This window comes from Peromyscus eremicus, chromosome 10 (assembly GCF_949786415.1).
Source record: "Peromyscus eremicus chromosome 10, PerEre_H2_v1, whole genome shotgun sequence".
Taxonomy (NCBI): Eukaryota; Metazoa; Chordata; class Mammalia; order Rodentia; family Cricetidae; genus Peromyscus; species Peromyscus eremicus.
Genome location: NC_081426.1, coordinates 26,897,271 through 26,921,514, shown reverse-complemented (window position 1 = coordinate 26,921,514; position 24,244 = coordinate 26,897,271). Strand labels below are relative to the sequence as shown.

The window sequence follows — 24,244 nt, the reverse complement described above, 5'->3', positions numbered from 1 at the left end:
CTACTTTACCTTTAACCCGTGTGACCTTCAGTATGACACTTAGCTTCTCTTTTTTTGTTTGTTTGTTCGTTTGTTTGAGACAGGGTTTCTCTGTGTAGCCCTGGCTGTCCTGGAACTCCCTCCATAGACCAGGCTGGCCTCAAACGCAGAGTTCCACCTGCCTCTGCTTCCCAAATACTGGGACTAAGGGTGTACGTAACCAGACTCGGCCACTTAGCTTCTCTTAATCTCATTCATTCTTTTCCTCCAAAGTAAAGATAGAATACAGCTGATCTTCTTGCAGTATCTTTTATGGTGAATGAATGAGAAAGTGCAGGTCCAGTGGCTGCTACACAGCAAATGCTAAAAACTGGATGATGTGTTAAACAGGCCTGCTCAAAGATGAGCGTCCTTTTAACACCAGCTTTAGAATCAAGGCAACAGCTCTCCAAATGGCAGTGAGTAACTGCCTTCTTTTGCTGTTATTTTGGCTGAGCATGGAGCCCTCACAGCCCAATGCCTGCTAGGTATACCCTCTTCCCCTAAGCTGTACTGCCCACCTTCATCTCCATTCTAACACTGAAGCAGATAGCCCTAAAAATAACTTCAATGTTTTAGGTTTCTTTCTAGTAGTTATCAACCTGTTTACTATTTTGCAGTTTTACATTGTTTTTATCAGTTGTATTGACTATTTAAAGGCAAGGCTTACTTTTACTGCATTGGCCAGGTGCACAGGTGGAAGAATTTTGAACAAAAGAAAAACAGGCTTTCTCATTTTTTTCTAGTAGCGTTTTCATAGTTTCCTATGCATTCTTCACTAGAAGTGTCTCTGTCATATCAGCCACTGTTAGGTTAGAGTAGATTTGGCTCAGTGTGGTGCTAACCTAACTGTCTGTAAGAACTATTCTCGGGGTCCCCTTTAGTAGTTAGCTTCATGAATGACATTGACCTGATAGCCATCTACAGGTGCTTTTACCCCATTGCTATTTGTGTGTGTGTGTGTGTGTGTGTGTGTTTGTGTGTGTGTTTTGCACATGTGTGACTGTGTAGGTAGTGACACCCATGTTTGCATATGCAGAGGTCAGATCAGGTTATGAGTATCTTCTCTATTGCTATCTGCTTTATTGTCCTGAGACACAGTCCCTCACTGAATCAGAAGCTCACTTTTTGGCAAACTTGGCTGGCAGCAAGCTTGTGGGATTCACCTTTCTCCATCTCCCATACTGGGGTATAGCCATACTCTGCTTTTTATTTGGGTGCTGGAGATTGAAACTCAGGTTCTTGGGTTTATAGAGCAAGTACTCCTATCAAACCATCTCTCCAGCTCCCATTATTTTTTGGGTTTTGTTGGTTTGGTTTGGGTTTTTTTTTTTTTTTTTCCGAGACAGTTTCTCTGTGTGTAGCCCTAGCTGTCCTGAAACTTACTCTGTAGACCAGGCTGGCCTCAAACTCAGAGATCTGCCTGCCACCACATCAGCCCCAGCCTCCCAAGTGCTGGGATTAAAGGAGTGTGCCACCATTGCTCAGCTGACGAGTTTTTTTAAGGGAGGGCTGACACACCTTCCTTCAGAGTGTAGTTCTTGGGCAGTTAGTAGCTTGTTTCTTCTGCCTAGTCACGTTTTAGTAACCTGTGCGAAAAGTGAAAAGCCAAGTTTTAAACTCTTTAGTATCCATAAGATAACTTCAGAGTTAGGCCTACAGTCTGTAAAGTTTATGAAAGAGTGCTCACATTCTGGTGAAATACTTGGGAGGCCTTTCCAAGGATTTTATCTTCAGCTAAAATAGAAAGTTTTCTTTGAAAATATCTTTAAAGGGGTTCCCTTTTAAGGAATAATTGACATTAAGGGCTCTTGATGAGATGGTAAGCTTAAGAACACCTTTCTCGAGTAACTGAAAAAATTACAAAGGTAAGACGTGTTCTGTATATAGTTAAAGACCAAGCTGCCAGCTGCACAGTTTTATTCCCAACGTCCAGAAGGCTGAAGCAGGTGGATCTCTGAGTTTAAGGCCAGCCAGATCTACATAATGAGACCCTGCCTCAGAAAAAGGAAAGAAACCCCGGGTGGTAGTGGCTGCACATGCCTTTACTCCCAGCACTTGGGAGACAGAGACAGACGGATCTCTGTGAGTTCGAGGCCAACCTGGTCTACAGAGCAAGTTCTAGGACAGCCAGGGATACAAAAGGAAATCAGAAAAAAAAAAAGAAAAGAAAAGAAGAAAGAAAGAGTAAGCTGTGTTGTTTTAGCTCGTGGTATCTTATATGTCTTGGGACATTGCTAAAATGTAATACATTTAAACTGTCTAAACCCAGCAAGAAAGGCTTCTACCTCCTTAAATTTCCAGGTAGATTTCAGGTCACATTTTGAGAAACATTAAGGAATTAATTTCTTTTTCTTCTGTTTTTGGTTTCTTTGTTTGTTTTTTGAGACACTCTCTCTTGTAGTCCTCACTGTACTTGAACTTACTATGTAAACCAGGCTGGCTTGAATTCAGAGATAGTGTCGGAATCAGAAGCATGCTCAACCATGCCTAGCTGCATTAACTTATTTTTCTTTCATGTTATCAAGGCCTCACTTATGCTAAGCAAGAGCTCTATTATACCCCAAGTAAATCTTTGAGGTTTTTGTTTGTTTGTTTGTTTTCTGACACAGTCTCATAGGATAACCCTGGCTGGCATGGAACTAGTTGTGTAGACAAGACTGACCTCAAACACACAGAGATCCTCCTGCCTCGGCCTCCTGAGTTCTCGGATTAAGTTGTGTTCCACCAGACCCTGCAGCATAAATTCTTTTCTTTCTTTCTTTTTGTTTGTGTGTGTGTGGTTTTTTTTTTTTTTTTTTTTTTTTTGAGGCAGGGTTTCTGTGTATCCTTGGCTGTCCTAGAACTCACTTTGTAGACCATGCTGGCCTCGAACTGTCTCCCGAGCTGGGATTTAAGATTGTGCCACCACTGCCAGGTGTTAATTCTTAATCTCTGAGGTCTATTAGAGTTGTTTTGAAAGTATGAACACTTACTGTAGGAATAATCCAAGTAAATACTCAAGGATTTGGACAAGAGCATCTTGTACTCCTTGAGGCCACAAAAATGACTTAAGAAGCCTTGTTCTTAAGATGAGAAAGTTGGCCGGGAGGTGGTGGCGCATGCCTTTAATCCCAGCACTCGGGAGGCAGAGCCAGGAGGATCTCTGTGAGTTCGAGGCCAGCCTGGGCTACCAAGTGAGTTCCAGGAAAGGTGCAAAGCTACACAGAGAAACCCCGTCTCAAAAAACAAAAACAAAAAAAAAAAAAAGTTTGTGAATTACAGTATAATTTGTTTTCTTCTATAAATGGTTAGGTGTGTTCTAATAAGAGGTAATCGAGGTTTTGGCATTTCATTTACATAAGCAGGTACATGTGTTAGACATTTATATCTACACATACAGAAGCACTTACTTGGTGATTTTGGTGAAAGGACTTAAACAAATGAGGGTACACTCAGCTCCCAGGCCTTGGCTTCCGGTACCTTCCACACTTCAAGGATCATAGAAATGGCTGACTCCAGGGTGAGACAGGATGGGCACAAGATAAACCAGAAAGGCAGTGTTGCTAATTTATTCATTTATTACTTTTGGACACATGGTCCCTTATGTAACCCAGGCTGACCTGAAACTCTTAATCTTCTTGTCTCAGCCTCATGAGTGCTGGGGTTCCAGCTGTGTACCACCGTAAACTACAGAAGCAGTGATTGTCTCACTAAAGGTTTGGGCACATACCCTGCTTGAAGAAGGTCCCTCTGGCAAAATCTGGGACTATTTGGGCATCAAAATAATTAAAGATATTCATAAATTAAGGACAGTTGAACTGGGTGTGGTGGCACACGCCTTTAATCCCAGCTCTTGGGAGGCAAAAGCAGGTGGATCTCTGAGTTTGAGGCCAGTATGATCTACATAGTGAGTTCCAGGACAGCTAGGGCTACATAGAGTCTGTGTCTCAAAAAGGGGAGAGAGGGCGGGATGTTTGAAAAACTAGGAATCTGAGCGTCTATATCAGTATATAGAATTTTTTTTTTTAAGTTTTATTTATTATGTATACAGTGTTCTGTCTGCATGTATGCCTGCAGGCCAGAAGAGGGCACTAGATCTCATTACAGATGGCTGTGAACCACCATGTGGTTGCTGGGAATTGAACTCGGGACATCTGGAAGAACAGCCAGTGTTCTTAACCTCTGAGCCATCTCTCCAGCCCTCAGTATATAGAATTAATGGGAGAAGAGGAACATGGACTACAGTGTAATGCCAATTGCTGGCAGGGAGATAATAAGGGGAAATGGCTGTAATTTGGAAATGAAGAGAGAGCAAGAATCACTAGACATGGAGTTTAGGGGGAACTATGAAATGAAACCCCAGATATTTGGATGATTTTAAGTTGTCTCCCACCAATCACAGGCTTAATTCAAAACGGGAAAGTAGTAACTAAACCAAAAAAACCCTTTGACCTTGTGATCACTAATTAGGGGCAGCTGTACATACTGCACCCAGAGATGACTTTCTGAGAAGGATGTATCTCTTATGTTTTGTTTTTTTGAGACAGGGTTTCTCTGTGTAGTCCTGGCTGTCCTGGAACTCAATCTGTAGACCAGGTTGGCCTCGAACTGAGATCCGCCTGCCTCTGCCTCCCGAGTGCTGGGATTAAAGCATGTGCCAACATTGCCCAGCTAGAAGGATATATCTCTTATACTTACCTTTGGTTATGAGGGAACATTAGATAAAGAACACTTAAAAGATTCAAAACCAGGGCCGTGGTGGTGGCCCTGGCTGTCCTGGAATTCACTCTGTAGACCAGGCTGGCCAACTCAATTTTCTTTTTTTTTAATTGTAGCATAAAGTGAAAATCGAGAAGATACTCTAGTCCTATATCTAGTCTCCATGTGTACCTGTAAACACATGTACACTCATATACAAATGAACACACATGAATATACACTACACATGTAGTAAATGCATAGTGGATTGAGGGATGGTTAGCAGTTGAGAGCATTTGCTGTGCAATCACGAGAACTACAGTTTCCCAGCACTCACACAACAATCTTGGATATCCCTATAAACATCTGTAACTCCAACGCTGAGGGATCTGAAGTTCTTTTCTGGCTTCTGAGGATGAATGGGTACACGTTTCTGTACAGCTCATACATGTACATTCACACACACACACACACACACACACACACGCATGCATGTATTAATAAATGAAAGTGTTTTTTTTAAGTATATGGTTTTTTTTTTGTTTTCTGCTCTTTTTCATTCTTGCAACTTTATTACATTTGGTGGGGGGTACCTATCCTGGGACTGGAGAAGATGGCTCAGTGGTTAAGGGCACTGGCTGTTTTTCCAGAGGACCCAGGTTCAATTCCCAGCATCTACAAGGCAGTTGACAACTGTCTGTGACTCTAGTTCCAAGGGATCTGACACCCTCTTCTCGCCTCTGCAGGCATCAGGCACACGTGGTGCACAAACATATATGCAGGCAAACACGCACATAAAATAATTTTTAAAAAGTGACTTAACTGTCTTTCCTTTAAGACTGCATTTCCATGCCTTTCTGAGCATTTTGTGTTGTAAATTTTTACTTCATTGTTGGACAGGAGGTTATGGGAAAACTTTTTTTTTTTTTTTTTTTTGGTTTTTTTGGTTTTTCGAGACAGGGTTTCTCTGTGTAGCTTTGCGCCTTTCCTGGAACTCACTTGGTAGCCCAGGCTGGCCTCGAACTCACAGAGATCCGCCTGGCTCTGCCTCCCGAGTGCTGGGATTAAAGGCGTGCGCCACCACCGCCCGGCGGGAAAACATTTTATAAAGAAACCAACTTGTAGCAGTCTTTACCGTTTGATAGATAATGTTGTTTGAGGTTGCTGGTTCAATTCTAGTCTTTTTGGAATTTTAAGTCCAAAATTGTAAGAATCATGTGAAATCCACGCCTGTGATCCCAGCACTCTTGAAGGAGACGTTAGAGAATTAGTTCAAGGCTAGTCTTCACCTTGTCTCAACCCTCTCCCCCAAAAAATTTGTGTAAAATGCTTATAGTAGACACACAGAAGGGAAATAAATTGGAAGGATGTTGCCTTAAATGTGATTCAAAGTCTTGATATTTCTCTTTTTAGGAGGAGCTCTTGGATATAAAAGAACGTCCCTACTCCAAACAGAGGCCATCATGCCTTTCTGAAAAATATGACAGGTATAACTGTTACTCTTAAGAATTGCATTGTTGGGGCTAGAGTGATGGCTCAGCAGTTAAGCATCTGTACTTTGAATGGACCTGAATTCTTTGAACCCACATCAAGATCCTAACCACCTGTAAACTCCAGCTCCAGGGGTATCCGACACCCCGGCCAATGTGGACACTTGCACTCATGTGCATATACATACACAAATGCCCATACATAGACATTAAAATAATAAAAATAAATTTAAAAATAAGTAAAAATTTATTTAAATGGGCCGGGCGGTGGTGGCGCACGCCTTTAATCCCAGCACTCGGGAGGCAGAGCCAGGCGGATCTCTGTGAGTTCGAGGCCAGCCTGGGCTACCAAGTGAGTTCCAGGAAAGGCGCAAAGCTACACAGAGAAACCCTGTCTCGAAAAACCAAAAAAAAAAAAAAAAAAAAAATTTTATTTAAATGAAAAAAATTAACATGGTTGGAAAGTTGTAATCAGATGGTTCTCTCCCACCTGCCAGTTCCCAAATAACCACTCAGAGACTTAATATGAATTGTAAATGCTCTGCTGATACCTCAGACTTGTTACTAGCAAACTCTTATGCTTAAATTAACGCATAATTATTATCTATGTTTAGCCACAGGACTTGGTACCTTTCCTCAGCACAGCATTCTCATCTTGCTTCTCTTTGTTTTGCCAGCAACTTTCTCATCCCAGAATTTTCCTACTCTGGCTCTTGTGCTGAATCTCTTCCTGCTCAGCTATCGGCCAATCAGCTCTATTATTAACATTGAGCATAATCCTCTGCAGAAAGTTGTTGTTTTGGTAGGGTTATGACTGAGGGAAGTATTCTAAGAGTTAATGGCATGGCCATCAACTAACCAGTACTGAAACTAAAGTACAGAATGACTCAGTTACAGTCACAAGGCAGATTTAAACCTAGGAGTCTTAGTGCCAGGGTCTCATTCCCAGACCCTCTGGTTCATGGTTTGATTTCAGGGTACTTCTTTTGGGGATGCTGAAGGGAGGATCTAAGATCTTTATCAAAGAGCCATTCAGATGAGCCTTTTGTGTCCTTAAGAAAGCGTAAAAGACTTTGGTTTGAGGAAGCTATATAAAAATGGTCTGAGGCGGTGTGGCGCACACCTTTAATCCCAGCACTCGGGAGGCAGAGCCAGGTGGATCTCTGTGTGTTTGAGGCCAGCCTGGTCTACAGAGCGAGATCCAGTACAGGCACCAAAACTACACAGTAAAACCCTGTCTCAAAAAAAACAAGAAATGTTTTGAAAATGTACAATAACCCTGAATTTTATAAACATACATGCACACACACACATTGGTTTTTCAAGACAGAGTTTCTTTGTGTAGCCTTGTCTGTCCTGGAATATATTTAAGGTTACCTTAGTTATTTGTTGTTGGGTTTTTGTTTGTTTGTTTTTGAGACAAGCTCTTTGTAAATAGCTCTGGCTGTCCTGGAACTCACTTTGTAGACCAGGCTGGCCTCAAACTCACAGAGATTCACCTGCCTCTGCCTCCCAAGTGCTGGGATCAAAGGTGTGCACCACCATGCCCGGCAGTCTTAGTAATTTCTTAAACATCGTGTGGTCCTGTATTTCTTTTTCTAACATATTTTTATTGATTATTTGGGAATTTGACATCATACACCCAATCATACTCAACTTCCTAAGTCTGCCCCTACCCACCCTTGTGAGTGACACCCCCCACCCCACCCCCACAAAAAAAAAATAAGAAAAAAAGTCCAGTTTGTGTTGCCCATCTTCTCACTGGCATGGTCAAATTCCCAGTGGCCAGCCCTTAAAGAGAACTGAGTCCTTCCCAACCGTACCTCAAGCCAGAAGCCGTCAGCTGTGGAGAGCTCTGCTTCATGCACTTCAGCATCCTCCTCATAATTTTTAAGAGTTCTCTTTGATGGCTTTCTATTTAGACTGTTACTTTTTAGGGGGGAGTAGGGATGTGGGGTTACGCCTCTTTCTCAAATGTGAGTCTGCAGTCTTCAGGGGCCTGTATTTTTACTTATAAAGTGTGACGTTTAATTTTCTTGAATCAGTGTGCCATATACCCTCCCTCCCTCATAGGTAGTGCTAGGGATGGAACCCAAGGCCTTACCCATGTTAGGTGAGTGTTTTCATCATTACGCTACATCTTCAGTCTAGTTAGACTTTTAAAGCCTATATATGGACTGTTGAAAAGGCCTGTTGAATCTAGATGAATGTGTCACCATAGTCTCCTGATGGTATGATACCAGAATAATAGTGACTTTGATTGGCTACAATTTTTCGTGGGCTTGTTTTTTTTTTTTTTTTTAAGATTTATTTATTTATTATGTATACAGCATATGTGACTGCATGCCAGAAGAGGGCACCAGATCTCATTACAGATGGTTGTGAGCCACCACGTGGTTGCTGGGAATTGAACTCAGGACCTCTGGAAGATCAGTCAATGCTCTTAACCTCTGAGCCATCTCTCCAGCCCCCTTGTTTTTCATTAAAATTGTAAAATCTTTGTATACTTCAAATTTTATTATTAAAACTCTTTTCTTCTCATGAAATAAAGTTATCTTGAGCAAATATATTGGCTTTCATGCTAAATTAGGTATTATGCCTAGTGACAGTACTAAAGATAGAGGGGTGAAGAGCTTCTTCTGTTACCTCCCTTATCATTTGAGAGGATTTGTTGGATTCTTCACAGAGACCTTAGAAGGTAGGTAATATCTCCCTGTTGGGAAGGGTGAAGAGATGTTGACTCACTTTTTCCAGCAGTGTTCATGGTTAAGGGTGTAAAGCAGGTAGAGCACAGTGGGTCTAATTAAAAAAAAAAAAAAAAGGAAAAGAAATTTAAGAACTATCCCACTTGGAAAATACTGAGACTACACATGGAGATTCTAGCCCAGTGTGGTGGTGTGTGCCTTTAGTTCCAGCACTCCACGTTGGGGGCAGGAGGATCTGTGTAAATCTAAAGCCAGCCTGTCTACATAGCAAGTTCCAGCTGTATAGTGAGACTGTCTCAAAACAACAACAAATGCAAACAAACGAAACTCTAGGATACTTTCTAGGAGGTCCTCTGATAAAGAGTTGGAGCTGTCTGGAGCAATGGGGAGATCTTTGTGTGGAACAGTTACTGTAGTTCACAGGGCCCAGGGTTTATGGACTGTGGTTTCATTTGTGTACAGATGCCTGTTGTTCAAGTACCTGTTGGTGTTATGTAATCAGCAACATACTATTACTGAAGTAATAACTGTTTCTGTCTTCATCTTGAATAGGGTAATCATTCTGAAGGAATGAAGGTTTCCTTGTAACCTGAAGTTTAGAAATTAGGACCTGTTAGAATTAACCTGCAAACACTAACTAATGCTATCATTTAACATGTAGTGATGGTGTCTGGGACCCTGAGAAGTGGCATGCCTCTCTCTACCCTGCTTCAGGGCGGAGCTCACCAGTGGAAAGTCTGAAGAAAGAGCCAGAATCAGATCGACCTTCTCTGGTGCGCAGAATAGCAGGCAAGTGCACAGACATTTATAAATGGTAGTGTGATTTGGGAACATGCTTCTGGCTGCTGGTTTCATTCCCACCGAGACAGGGTCTCTCAATGGAGCCCTGGCTGTTCTGGAACTCCCACTGTAGACCATGCTGGCCTCAAACTCACAGAGATCCACCTGCCTCTGCCTCCCAAGTGCTGGGATTAAAGGTGTGTGCCAACACTGCCCGGCTGTGGTTCATGTCTTTAATCCCAGCATTCAAGAGATAGAGGTAAGCAGATCTTTGTGACTTCAACATAGTGAAATATTGTCTGAAAAATAATTAAAATAAGATGAAAAATTGTTCCTGGTTAAAAATAAAGACTAAGACAGGTTTTTCTTACTTGGACTCAACTTCAGTTTCTACTTTTTCTGACATGCTTTTCTTACCTTTATTGAAATAGAATTTACATATAAAACCCTTACATACAATATACCTTTGTCCTAATGTGTATATCTCTATGAAACCATTACCACAACCAATAATAAGCGTCCTTGTCACCTCCTGTAAGTGCTCTAGGGGCCCAGTGTCTCTTTTTTTTACCCCTTCTTACTCCCCCCAAGAAATGAACTGCCCTTTTGACAGTAGACGACCTTACACTCCTAAAATTGTGACTAGAATCCTCATGTGAAGGTTCTTTCTGGAAAAAAGGTTACTCTGTAGCCCAGGGACTCAAACTCACTATGTAGCCTAGGGTGGACTCAAGCTTGAGTTAACCCTCTGCTTCAGTCTCTCATAAAGCATACCTGATTTTATCCATGTTGTTGAATATATAGTTCATTTCTTTTTATTGCTTTTAGAATTTTATTATATGAAATTGTCATTGTATCCATTTATCTGTTAATAGTAATTTGAGTTGTTTCTAAACAAAGCTGCTGTGATCATTTGTGTATCAGTATGGACATAAGAATTTTTATCTCAGGGCTGGAGAGATAGCTCAGTGGCTAAGAGCACTGGTTGCTCTTCCAGAGGTCCTGAGTTCAATCCCAGCAACCACATGGTGGCTCACAACCATCCATAATGAGATCTGGTGCCCTCTTTTGGCATGCAGGCACATATGTAGACAGAACACTGTATACATAATAAATAAATAAATCTTTAAAAAATAAGAATTTTTATCTCATGGGTGAATACCTAGAAGTATTATGGCTGTTATATGTATTTAATATTTTCAGGAACTACCAAACTTTTAAAAAAAATTTTTATTAGATTTATTATTTTTATGTGTATATTGTCTGTATGTATATATGCACCTTGTACATGCTTAGTGTCTAAGCTGGTCAGAAGAAGACTTTATGTTTTTTAATTTCTTTTTAGATTCACTTTATTTTATATATATGAATGTTTTGCATGCATGTGTATATGTGCCCAAGAAAACCAGAAGAAGGCATAGGATCCCTTGGAACTGGAGTTACAGATGGTCGTGAACTAGCATGTGGGTGCTGGGAACTGACCCTGGATCCTTCCTCTTCAAGAACAAGAAGTGCTCCTAACCACTCCTAGCCACCTTCAAACTCCTTTTTTTCCAAGTGGTTAGACATTTTATATTCCTGTTGGCAGTGTGTTCAGGCTCTTCTTGCTCCACATCTTGGCAGCACTTGGGATGGTTAGCCTTTGTAATTATAGCCACCTAGTGGTACATAGTGCTGTTCCATTACATTTGTTTTCCCTGGTGATTAATGAACACACTATGCTTATGTGCTTATAGATTGTGCCATCCACACACATTGCTGAAGTGTGTGGTCAGGCATTTATCCTTTTTTGTTGTGTTTTTTTGTTTGTTTGTTTGTTTGTTTTGTTTTGTTTTTTGTTTTGTTTTTTTTTTGTTTTTCGAGACAGGGTTTCTCTGTATAGCTTTGCGCCTTTCCTGGAACTCACTTGGTAGCCCAGGCTGGCCTCGAACTCACAGAGATCCGCCTGGCTCTGCCTCCTGAGTGCTGGGATTAAAGGCATGCGCCACCACCACCCGGCTTGTTTTTTTTTAAAGATTTATTTATTATATACACAGTGTTCTGCCTGCATGCCAGAAGAGGGCACTGTATCTCATTATAGATGGTTGTGAGCCACCATGTGGTTGCTGGGAGTTGAACTCAGGACCTCTGGAAGAGCAGCCAGTGCTCTTAACCTCTGAGCCATCTCTCCAGCCCCTGGTTTAGTTTTTTGAGACAGGGCCTCACTATGTAGCCCAGACTGACCTCAGTCAAACTCAGTTCCTGCCTTAGCCTACCAAGTGCCAGCATTATAGGCATTCTGCACTATGCCCAGCTCACTGGTCCATTACTTATTTTTAAGGTTTATTTAAGGATTTTATGTGTGTGGTGTTTGTCTGTATATTCATCTGCATACCAGAGGAAGGAATCTCAGATCCCATGGCCTGCATTTATAGATGGTTGTGAATTGCTATGGGAGTGCTGGGAATTGAACTCAAGACCTCTGGAGAGCAACCTTAACTAGCCACTGAGCAACCTCTCTAGCCCATTGGTCCATTTTTTTCGTTAGTTGGGTTTTTTGTTTGTTTGTTTGTTTATTACTGAGTTTTTAATGCTGTGGATTCAGGTCTTCTCTGAAAAATGTGCTTGAAATGTTTTCTCCCAGTCTTGGATTTCTAAACAGCATCTTCAAAGAACAGCATTAAACTCAGAGCAAACCTTGCTTAACAGACTATCTTAATGGATGACATTCTTGTTGCTGTGCCTTAAAAAACACTTTGCCTAACCAGCAGCAATGATGTTCTCTTACAGTTTAGGTTTTCACATCTAGATTCATTTAAATTAAATGTTGACTACGGAACCAAGTTTAAAGTTAATCTATTTTGAAACAGGGTCTTACTCTAACTCACGCTGAGTTTGAAGTCATAGTAATCATAGAAATTGACTATAAAGTGTTGGGGTTTTGGTTTTGTTTGTTTGTTTTTTCGAGACACAATTTCTCTGTGTAGCCTTGACTGTCCTGGAACTTGCTCTGTAGACCAGTTCGGCTTCGAACTCACAGAGATGTGCCTGCCTCTGCCTCCCAGGTTCTGGGATTAAAGGCACGCGCCGCTGCCGCCACCTACCTGTTTATTGCTTTTTAAGCATTTTTTTTTTTTTTTCAAATACTGACATGTCATTTTATTAATGGACAAAAGATTAGCTAAAAATTGTATACATACAAATCTTAGTCATAGTAAAGGTAGATTAATCATAGAAAGTCATTTATTATGAAGTACATTTTTTTCTCTGAAGAGAAAAAGGGAATAAATATATAAAAATATTTTAAAATTTAATGTAAAAGAGTAATTATAGAGGGCCAGTGAGTTCGCTCAGTAGGCACTTGCTGCCTAACAACCTGAATTCAGCCCATAAAGACCAAGTTTTTTAAAACCCAGTAAAAATAGACTTGTTACCTTGAATCTGTTGATAAGCCCAGTTTTAGAGATGCCTCCTTTCTGGCATTTTTTGTCCTCCTCCCGGCCATGGACACGGTTTCTAGAGATGTTGGTTTGCTTACCTTTCTTTTTCTGGCATCTTTTCAGATCCACGGGAGCGTGTGAAGGAAGATGACTTAGATGTTGTTCTCAGCCCACAGAGACGAAGCTTTGGAGGTGGCTGCCATGTGACAGCTGCTGTTAGCTCCCGCCGCTCTGGAAGTCCTTTGGAGAAAGACAGTGATGGGCTTCGCCTGCTTGGTGGACGAAGGATCGGCAGTGGGAGGATAATATCCACCCGGGCTTTTGAAAAGGATCACCGTCTCAGCGATAAGGACCTGCGGGACTTGAGAGATCGAGACAGAGACAGGGACTACAAGGACAAGCGTTTCAGGGTTTGTCCTCTGGCCCCCTTGGTTCTCAAGTGCTTAGAAATTTGATGCCCACCTCCTGTGTACTGCATTATTCTTATTTTCATGATACTACACAATCAAACCCAGGGCTACACACTTGTTGGCAGGTGCCCTAGCTCTGAGCTGCATCCTCCTAGCCCAACCAGTTACTTGGAGAAGCTAGGGATCGCAGTGCAAGAGTGGCGATGCACTTCAGTTCCACATCATAGCATCTGCATTTCAGGTGCCCTAGCTCTGATCTGCATCCTCCTAGCCCAACCAGTTACTTGGAGAAGCTAGGGATCGCAGTGCAAGAGTGGCGATGCACTTCAGTTCCACATCATAGCATCTGCATTTCAGTTGCTAGTATTAGTTCTTTCAGACTGACTGCAATGCTTCCACTAGAATTTTACAACTTTTCAATCTTTCTTTCCTGTACTTTTTCAGAGGGAGTTTGGAGATAGTAAACGTGTCTTTGGTGAGCGTAGAAGAAATGATTCATACACTGAGGAAGAACCAGAATGGTTTTCAGCTGGACCCACAAGTCAGTCTGAAACCATCGAACTGACTGGCTTCGATGATAAGATATTGGAGGAAGATCACAAAGGGAGAAAACGAACAAGGCGACGCACGGCCTCTGTGAAGGAAGGTCAGCAGGAACTTTGAACTTGTTTTCAAGTAATATGTGTTTATTGCTTTAATTGCACAGTTAGCAATGGGTGCCAGTTAGTAAATGGCAAGTTTTTTGTTTCGTATTTTATTTTTTGAGACAGGGTTTCTCTGTGTAACAGTCCTGACTGTCCTGGAAATCGCTTTGTAGATCAGGCTGGCTTCGAACTCAGAGATCCACCTGCCTCTGCCTCTCAAGTGCTGGGATTAAGGGCATGCACCACCAGCACCCGGCAAATGACAAGTTTTGGGGTTTTGTTTGTTTGTTTGTTTTGTAATTTTTCAAATGGCAAATTTTTACTGTTCCAGACTCATATCATCTTATTTTTGAGACAAGGGTCTGTTTGTAAAGATAATGCCTGCCAAATCTTTAAGGCATACCTTTATCATGACTATGAAATGTATTCATAAGTACTCAGACTCTGCTGAGCACTTATTTGATAAATTCTTGTTCTTTTCAGTGATAGTTGAAAATGTACATATTTTTGGCAAATATTAGGTAACAGGAATGTTCTTAATGATAATTAGTGCTAACTTCCACAGAAATTAAAACAAACTTAAATGGAAATAAGCTAATGAAATATATTTAAAAGTGAGAATTGCCAGGCGGTGGTGGCGCACGCCTTTAATCCCAGCACTCGGGAGGCAGAGCCAGGCGGATTTCTGTGAGTTCGAGGCCAGCCTGGGCTACCAAGTGAGTTCCAGGAAAGGCACAAAGCTACACAGAAAAACCCTGCCCGGGGGGGGGGGGGGGGGGGGGGGGGGGGAATAAAAGAGACATCACAGTTCTTTTCTTTCATTTCTTTTTTTGTTTATGTACACCTTAAACGTAGTAGGCATTTTCTTTATCTTTATGTGGGCACATATTCCTCTGATGCAGGGAGTTCATAGGCAGCCTGGAAATTGTTTTAATTGCCTTTGAGATACACCTTTGTCCCACTCTCCACCAGGATAAAGCAGCATCAGCCAGTGTGGCCTTTTAACTGATGGTAGAGATCAAGCTTCTATAAGAAAACAATGTTTTGCCTGACAGTGGTCGTGCACACTGTTACTCCCAGCACTTGAGGGGGCAGAGGCGGGCAAATCTTTATGAGTGTGAGGCCAGCCTGGTCTACAGAGTAAGTTCCAGGGTAGCCAGGGCTGTTATACAGAGAAACCCTGTCTCAAAAAAAAAAAAAAAGAAAATAATGTTTTCTGTGGCTGAGAAGAAATCCAAATTTCAGCCACCATTGTAGTTTTTTATTTTGGGACCAGGCTGGCACCAAACTCAATATGTAACTGAGGATGGCCTTAAACTATACTGCACTATAGTCTTTAGTGGTGGGATTATATGCATGTGTCACCACAGCCATTTTGTTATTGTTTTGTGTGTGTGTGTGTGTGTGTATGTTGCTACAGGAATTCAACCCAGAGTCTCCATGTGTGCTGTGTAAGCACTCTAGTCTGAGCTGCATCCCTACCCAGCAGTGTTTTCTTCAGGTTTTGTTTGTGTTGTTTTTATACTAGAGATTGAACCCAGGTCCTTGAACTTGTAAGGCAAATACTCTACCACTGAGATGTAGGCCTGGTCTTTTGTTGGTTTTCTATTGGTTTTGGGTTTGCTAGTTTTGTTGGTTTGTTTGTTTTTGACATAAGATCTGACTTTGACGTGTAGTCAAGGATGACTTTGATCTGGTTTTCCTACCTCCAGCACCTGAGTTCTGGGATTACTGCCACCAGGCTCAGTTTTATGCAAAGTAGGGGAATTGAACCCAAAGTTTGTACATGCCTCTTTTGTGTTTGGTTAGGATTTTTCAACTTTTTTCTTTTTATTTTATTTGTATGTGTACACTTATGTGTTGGTACCCCAATAGGCCAGAAGTGCCCTATCAATAGGCAGTTATGATGCCTGATATGGGTGCTGGAATCTGAACGACAGATCCTCTGGATGAGCAGTATGTGCTCTTAGCCACTGAGCCATCTCTCCAAGCCATGTTTGTTTGGGTAGGTGTGTGTGTGGGGGGGGGGGTTGTGTTTTACTCACTTGTAAATAAGTGGTCTTTGTTTTGTTTTGTTTCTGTTTAGCTCATACTTTGTGTAAAATTAAAATGTTAGCAACAGGTATTTAGCTTAGCCTGTCTTCCCACCTTAAAAGAAGTGGACATTAAGGATATACCTAGCCTTATGGAATAAGACAGAGCTGATTAGAGCAGGTTATCTGTCTGTAGAGGTCTATGTCACTACAGAATTGCTGTAATACCAAAATTATATGAAGGGTAGCAATAAATGTGTATTGGGTAGATCAGTGTACTTTGAATTTTTTTTAAAAGGCAGGGTAGGCTTCCTGGAAGGGGTTACAATTAAGCTTTACATTGGTCATGGGCTACAGCCAGCCTTGTAGACAATTCCTTTGTCTTCAGAGGCCCAAGTTCAGTTCCTAGTATCCACCACATCAAGCTGTTCAAAAACACACATATGTGTAACTTTCCAAGAGGGAGCCAACACCCTCCTCTGGTCTCCTGAGGAGATACCTGCACACATGTGCCATATATTGACACACACACACAAATTGAATGGTGTTTTTTTTTTTGTTGTTGTTGTTTTTTAAAGAAACCATAACATACTATAGGAAATTGAGATATTTAGCAATGGGGCCACAGTCCTGTCTCTACACTGTTAATGTTCTGGGTACTTAGCAATGACTTTTCTCTATTCCAGTTCCCAGAGAAGTAGTGCTAAATGTTTCATTATAGGAAGTGCCGTACCTGCACAAGAAGTCTGTTGACAGTCATGGGTGGTTCTTCTGCATGGGTATTGACAGCTAAAGGCACACAGTGAGGCTGGAGCGTGTACTCCAGCAGGTGGTTTCTGTCCTGGTTTTGTTTTCAGGCATAGTGGAATGTAATGGAGGGGTGGCCGAAGAGGACGAGGTGGAAGTCATCCTGGCCCAGGAGCCCTCTGCTGATCAGGAAGTCCCAAGGGATGTCGTCCTACCTGAGCAGTCCCCAGGAGAATTTGACTTTAATGAGTTCTTTAACCTTGACAAGGTGCCATGCTTGGCTTCGGTGAGTGTAACAGCACATTTGCAAATATAAATGGAGGGGTTAGAGAGATGGCTTAGTGGATAAAACCCTTGCTGTGAAAGGGTGAGGACTGAATGAAATGTAGATTTCTAGAACCCAAGTAAATGTTGGGGCAATATGGTGGTCCTCCTGTAATCCTAGCACACAGGAAGTGGAGATAGGATTGTTGGAGCAAGCTGGCTAACATAACTAGCTATGTTTGTGAGTTCAAATGAGAGGCCTTGGCTCAATTTATAAAATAGAGATTAAAGAGGATACCTGACATCAACCTCTGACCTCTACTTGCACACATGCATATGTACCCAAACACGTGTGTACCTACACACATGAACATCCATATTTACATACCACACACACATGCAAAATAAAAATAAACATGTATGGAATCTGGGTACATACCTGTAATCCTAGCACTTGGGATGCTGAGACAAGAAGAGTTTGAGTCTGAGGTTAGCTGGAGCTACATAGTCATTTCAAGGCTAGCCTGACTGCATAGTAAAACCTGCCTCAACTTTTTTGTTGTTAAAAAAGAATACATAAGAATGGAGCAGCTAATTATGGTTAAATTTAACTTAGTGGTTTTTTTTCTCTTTTTCAGGGAGGGGTATCTTTTTTTTTTTTTTTTTTTCTTTCTTTCTTTTTTTCTTTTGAGATAGGGTCTCACTGTGTAGCCTTAACTGGCATGGAACTCAGATTCACCTACCTTTGCTTCACAAGTGTCAAGATTAAAGGCATGTACCACACTCACCATATATATATTTTTAAAGAGTCAGTTAAAAAACCTCTACTAAGGCCAGGCGACGGTGGCACACACCTTTAATCCCAGCACTAGGGAGGCAGAACCAGGCGGATCTCTGAGAGTTTGAGGCCAGCCTGGTCCAGGACAGGTACCAAAACTACATGGAGAAACCGTGTCTTGAAACAAAACAAAAAACTCTACTAAGGACAGCTGAAATATCCCAGCTCCTTCATCAGCTGATAGTTGAAAGGATATAGCAAAAGGATGTCCTCATTCAGAAATCAGCTGTGTTCATTTCTTGTGCAGGATGAGGTTCTGCTGTCAGAGTCCCTGCTTCGTCTTGTTTTAAAAATGGCCAAACTTTTACAGTTCCGTTTGGACTCAAGCAACTTGGTTTTTGAGATGAATATCTCCACAAATGTGTCTAAGAACAAATTTGTTTCCACTCTTGAACATAAAATTTTACAAAACACACAGTTGGGGACTGGAGAAATGACTCAGTGGTCAAGAGGACTATCTGCTCCTGTAGAGGATCTGGGCTTGAGTCCCAGTATTCACATGGCAGCCACAAGTGTCTCTTCACTCCAGGTCCAGGATACTGATGCACTCTTCTGGCTTCTGATGGCACTGCACATACATGGTGGTGCAAAGACATACAGGCAAAACATCCATAATGTATTAAATAATAAAACAAAATTTAAAAAAGAGCCGGGCAGTGGTGGCACACGTCTTTAATCCTAACACTTAGGAGGCAGAGGTAGGCAGATCTCTGAGTTCAAGGACAACCTGATCTACAGAGTGAGTTCCAGGACAGCTAGTGCTAAACAGAGAAACCCTGTCTCCAAAAAAAAAAAAAAAAAAAGGCAAAACATAGAATTTACTTTCTCGCTGGGTGATAGTGGCACACACCTTAAATTCCAGCATTGGGGAGGCAGAGGCAGGCAGATCTCTGATTTCTAGGCCAGTCTGGTCTACAGAGCAAGTTCCAGGACAGCCAGGGCTACACAGAAAAACTCTGTCTTAAAAAAACCAAAAGAAGCCAGGCGGTGGTGTATGCCTTTAATCCCAGCACTCAGGAGGCAGAGCCAGGTGGATCTCTTGTGAGTTCGAGGCCAGCCTGGACTACCAAGTGAGTTCCAGGAAAGGCGCAAAACTACACAGAGAAACTCTGTCTCGAAAAACAAAAAACAAAAAACAAAAAAAAAAACCAAAAAGAAAAGAAAAAACTTATTTTCTCAATACTTATGTAATTTCTTTAGAAAATGTCCAAATACTTTATGTCCTTTATTTTTGTCTTTGACTTTTTGTATTTAGTAAGATTATGTTAGATTGAAATGCAAAGCTATTGTTTATTTTTTGTTTGTTTTTTGTTTTTGTTTTTTGTTTGTTTGTTTGTTTTTTTGTTTTTCTCTGTGTAGTTTTGGTGGCTATCCTGGATCTCAAACTCACAGAGATCCGCCTGGCTCTGCCTCCTGAGTACTGGGATTAAAGGCGCGTGCCACCACCGCCCGGCTTTTTACAGGTTTTGTTTTTTTGTTTTTGTTTTTTTAAATTAGAACTTTTTAACCAATTAAGAATTTTACCTTTCAAATGTTTTCGTTTGGGTGAGTGCACACACGGTGCTGCAGAGCTACAGTACATCCGTGGAGGTCAGAGGCCAGCTTTGTGGAGTTGGTTCTCTCCTCCTGCCTTACGTGGGTTCAGGTCATCAGGCTTGTACCATTGGTGCCTTGACCTGCTGAGCCATGCCACTGGCCCTAAAGCTTCAGTTTTCAACATTGAAACAGTAACTACAACTTCTAGTGTCTTTTGTTTGTTTTGGGTTTTGGTGGTTTGTTTGTTGTTTCGTTTAATACAATTTCTATTTGCACTAAAATAGTTGTATTTTGCCTACACTCATTTGTTCCTCTGAGATGTATCGTTTTATGATACTTTTATATCCACCTCCTGCACTTGGACTAGAGTTAATTATTCTCCTGTGTGCCTTTCTTTTTGATGCTTATTTTTTGAGACAAGATCTCAGTGTGTGGCCCAGGCTGACTTCAACCTCTCCAGTGCTGGAATTACATATTTGGCACCACCCTTGGCTGGAATAATGATCATTTTTCTTTTGTTTTGTTTTGTTTTGTTTTTTCAAGATAGGGTTTCACTGGCTATCCTGGAACTCATTGTGTAGACTAGGCTGACCTCGGACTCAGAGATCCACCTGCCTCTGCCTCCCAAGGGCTGGGACAGACGTATGTGTCAACACTGCCTGGCTATAATGGTCATTTCTTGGCTTTACATTTATGTATTTTGGCTTCTTGAGGTTGTCAATTCAATTTCATAATATTCCTTTCAATCCTGAGACCACCAGGTTGGAACCGTGGTTTTTCTTTAATCAGTCCTTCATAAACAGTCTCTAACTGAAGCCATGATCATGGTCAGAGTGCTACACTCTAGTACAGATTGTGATTATGAAACAATCCCCTGAGAAGTTAGCTTTTCTAATGGGGCAAATGGTAGAGAACCGAAATACTCTAAGTAACAGAGGCTTTGCTGTATGTGCATAGGAGGTCTGGGCTTTTTATGCCCAAATTTGAGTTGCTCAGAAAGGGGAGGAAAAAGGCTCAACTCCTAAGTTCTGGAAGTGATTTTGGGTCAGCAATGTCAAAGGAAGTTTCAGAGTCAGTGGCTTAACATTTAACCTTCATGTCCTTTTCACCTAGAGACTGTCACCTTAACCCTCTGTCTCTCTTGTCAGATGATAGAAGATGTTCTGGGAGAAGGCTCAGTCTCTGCCAGCCGCTTCAGTAGGTGGTTCTCGAACCCAAGCCGGTCAGGGAGCAGATCCAGCAGCCTTGGATCCACACCGCATGAAGAACTTGAGAGACTCGCAGGTAAGATAGCTTCACATTCTAGACGTGTATGTGAATTGAGCCTCCCCTGCCAAGGTTCATTTTGTCTTCATTAGTCAGTGGTCCACTAGGGCTAAATGGGTTTTGGAAACTGAAAAGCCTTCAGTGTCTGTTCTTTTTGTGCTGTTGAAGGGAAGTATCTGTGTTCAGTGGGACCAACTGTGAATGTTTATTTACAAAATCAGGTCTGGAACAAGCCGTCCTCTCTCCTGGGCAGAACTCGGGGAATTATTTTGCTCCTATACCATCGGAAGACCATGCTGAAAATAAAGTGGACATTCTAGAAATGCTACAGAAAGCCAAAGTGGATTTAAAACCTCTTCTTTCTAGCCTTTCTGCAAATAAAGAAAAACTTAAGGAGAGCTGTAAGTGTTTGTGTTTAGCTATTTAACGTTCACATGTTCTTAAGGAATGGTTGTGATGTACTGCTTCTCATCAAGTCAGATGCATGGCGGGATTTGGTTAATGTTTTTCAAAAAGATCCTGGCATGTTGCCACACAGCCTTGTATCCTTTATGCCCTGGCTGACCCAGAACTTGCTATGTAGGCCACGTTGGCCTATAACAACCTCTGGCCTCTGTCTCCAGAGTGCTAATATTAAAAGTGCACTATACCAGACCTCACTCCAGTTTTTACTTAGGGGCCATTTGTAACAGCCCAGGACTGTTTCTGTTCTCTCAAGCCTAACTTGCCTGTTCCTCACAACTGTGCCTTCATTTACCATGTTCTTACTTAGGCAACAAGTCCTTAGCATCAGTCAGTGCTGTGAGACCACAGTGTAGTCTTGTTGTCATTGGGCTGAGTTCTTGTCCCTGGGAGCAAAGTCTGGAGAGATTTGTTATAAGATATCATTCTGCCTGACACATAGGATCTTGTCAAGTTTTGGGGTTTTTTGGTTTTTGGGGTGAGTCCCTCTGTGTAGTTCTGGCTGTCCGGGAACTCAGTATGTAAGGATCTTATCAAGTTTTGAAAAGTCATACCCCATAGTTCTGCGTTCTCAGTTTCTAGCATCTAAGTATTTTTGGTGTAGTTTATTCCCTCCCTCCCTCCCCTCCCCTCCCTCCCTCCCCTTCCCTCCCTCCCTCCCTCTCTCCCTCCCTTCCTTCCTTCCTTCTTTCCTTCCTTCCTCCCTCTCTCTCTCTCTCTCCCTCCCTCCCTCCCTCCCTCCCTCCCTCTCTCCCTCTCTCTCTTTATTTAGCTTAACGTGTGTCTGTGTATGAGCCCAAGAGAATGAGAGAGTACAGGTTCTCTGAAACTGGAGTTCCAGGCTGTTCAGTTGTGAGCTGCCTGGTGTGGATGCTGGGAACTGAACTTAGGTCCTGTAAGAACAATATGTGCTCTTACCCACTTAGCCGTTTCTCTAGGTGTGTACCCCGCTCCCTTTAGTTTTTGAGACAGGGTCTCTGTAGTCCTTACTGTCCTGGAGCCTCCCTATGTACAGCTAGGCTCACACTCACTTAGCTCTGCCTTCCTCTGCCTCCTGAGTGCTGGGATTAAGTGCGTGGACCACCTTGCCCAGCCATGTTTTTCTATGTACATAATTATAGCCGTCGTCCTACTGAGAAACTGATTATAAGTGTTCAGTTGGTCTATTTTCAGTGTCAGCTTTTGACAGCCTCACTTCAGTTACGAAATTATTGTCATGAAAGCCATTGAGAATTCCTATCAAATACCCCTTTGCTTGGTGTAACCAGAACTTTCTCAACTTCTCAGCACATTCAGGGGTTGTACTTTCAGTGGAAGAGGTAGAAGCAGGGCTCAAGGGCTTGAAAGTGGACCAGCAAATGAAGAATTCAACTCCCTTCATGGCAGAACATTTAGAGGAGACCCTGAGTGCTGTAACTAGCAATCGACAGCTCAAGAAAGATGGAGATATGACTGCGTTCAACAAACTAGTGAGCACCATGAAGGCAAGTGGGACTTTGCCTACTCAGCCCAAAGTCAGTGTAAGTATTCAGCACAACCTCAACCAGCCTTTTCTTTCCGACTCTGTATCACCTCCCACTGCAATAATAAATGGGTTTTATGAAGGTGTTCTGAGTAGATTGGAAATTTCTTTAGAAGTTGCTTGGTTGTTGGTGTTTGTTTCTTGATTATGGATATGCTATTTGTTAGTAGAAAAAAGCGTATCTGAATAATGTGTATGTCTAGGACAATAGGATGATTGAATAATTCAATTTAATGCAATTCCCTGCATAACTTTATGAAGTCCTTTCTTAAGAAAGGAAAGTAATTGAATTGTGGACATAGCCCAGTAAGATAAAAACATACCTAGTATGTAGGGTCACCATTACCGAAAAGAAACTTATCCCTTGAGCTCAACTGAATATAGCAGTGCATGCCTGTAATACTAGTATCTGAGAGGATCAGGAGCTCGGGACCAGCCAGGGCCTCCTGAGACCCAGTCTTAAAAAACACTGGTATCAAGCCAAGAGGCAGAGGCATCTCTGTGAGTTCGAGGCCGGCCTGGGCTACAGAATGAGTTCCAGGACTGCCAGGACTACACAGAGAAACCCTGTCTTGAAGCCACCAGCACCACCACCCCAAAAAAAATTTGTGTGCGTGTATATGTTTTTGTGGGCATATGTGTGCCCCAACGTGTGGGGATTAGAGAGCAACCTCAGGGAGTCAGTTTTCCTTTTCCACATTGTGAGTCATGAAATTGAATTAGGTTGTCATGCAACAGGTGCTTTTGCTGCTGATCCATCTCTCTAGCCCTGATTGTTTTTATACCCAGTGAAGCGAGTGATTTTCAGCTTTCCTTAGCTGACCAACAGTTAAGGTCAAACAGAGGGCCTTTCCTCTTGCCCCCTTGAAGGACATTCAGGCTATAACATTCAACTCAAAGGGGAAAGATCCTATAAACTGCTTCAGAGATATTTCCACACAATAGGATAAATGCTATCCAATGAGGAACACATGTGTTTCTAACCATGGCACACATCCTAGTGTTTGGGGCATTGAGACAGGAGGATTATAAACTGAAGGCCAACCTGAGCTACCTAGTAAGTTTTTGCTTGCGTGAGCAACACAGCAAGACCTGGCTAATAAAACCAAGGGCTGTGAGTGTAACCAAACTCTCCTGCTCTCCCTTCCAAAGAAGTGGAGGCAAAGCAGCTGGGAGCAGTTGGGAGGGGGGAGCAGGAGGAGAGTGGCAGGCTTGAGACCAGCTTAGGCTACACAAACAGACTCTGTCGTGGAAGAAAAAGAAGAGAACTCAGTATTTCATAGCTCAGCCTTTGATTTTATTCACAATATTGACCCTGAGTCGTGAGTGTACTTGGTTTGATACTGGAGTTTCAGTGCTCTTACTTATATCTAGTTTTAGCCGAGGTGAGGGAATGAGCCTCAGACACCTGCTAACAAGACTGATGATAC

At 42.1% G+C, this 24,244-nt stretch overlaps 1 protein-coding gene across 3 annotated transcripts in view; it reads left to right on the top strand.

The window, feature by feature from the left end:
* Eif4enif1 (eukaryotic translation initiation factor 4E nuclear import factor 1) overlaps nucleotides 1-24,244 on the top strand; it is a 39,470-nt gene that overhangs the window by 3,559 nt on the left and 11,667 nt on the right. For all 3 annotated transcript variants that reach the window (XM_059275648.1, XM_059275646.1, XM_059275647.1), the window contains exons 3-10: nucleotides 6,112-6,185; nucleotides 9,555-9,682; nucleotides 13,216-13,502; nucleotides 13,947-14,148; nucleotides 17,037-17,212; nucleotides 20,713-20,848; nucleotides 21,052-21,231; nucleotides 22,580-22,812. In XM_059275648.1, the coding sequence (XP_059131631.1) occupies nucleotides 6,112-6,185; nucleotides 9,555-9,682; nucleotides 13,216-13,502; nucleotides 13,947-14,148; nucleotides 17,037-17,212; nucleotides 20,713-20,848; nucleotides 21,052-21,231; nucleotides 22,580-22,812 (1,416 nt within the window). The remainder of the gene's footprint in view (nucleotides 1-6,111; nucleotides 6,186-9,554; nucleotides 9,683-13,215; nucleotides 13,503-13,946; nucleotides 14,149-17,036; nucleotides 17,213-20,712; nucleotides 20,849-21,051; nucleotides 21,232-22,579; nucleotides 22,813-24,244) is intronic.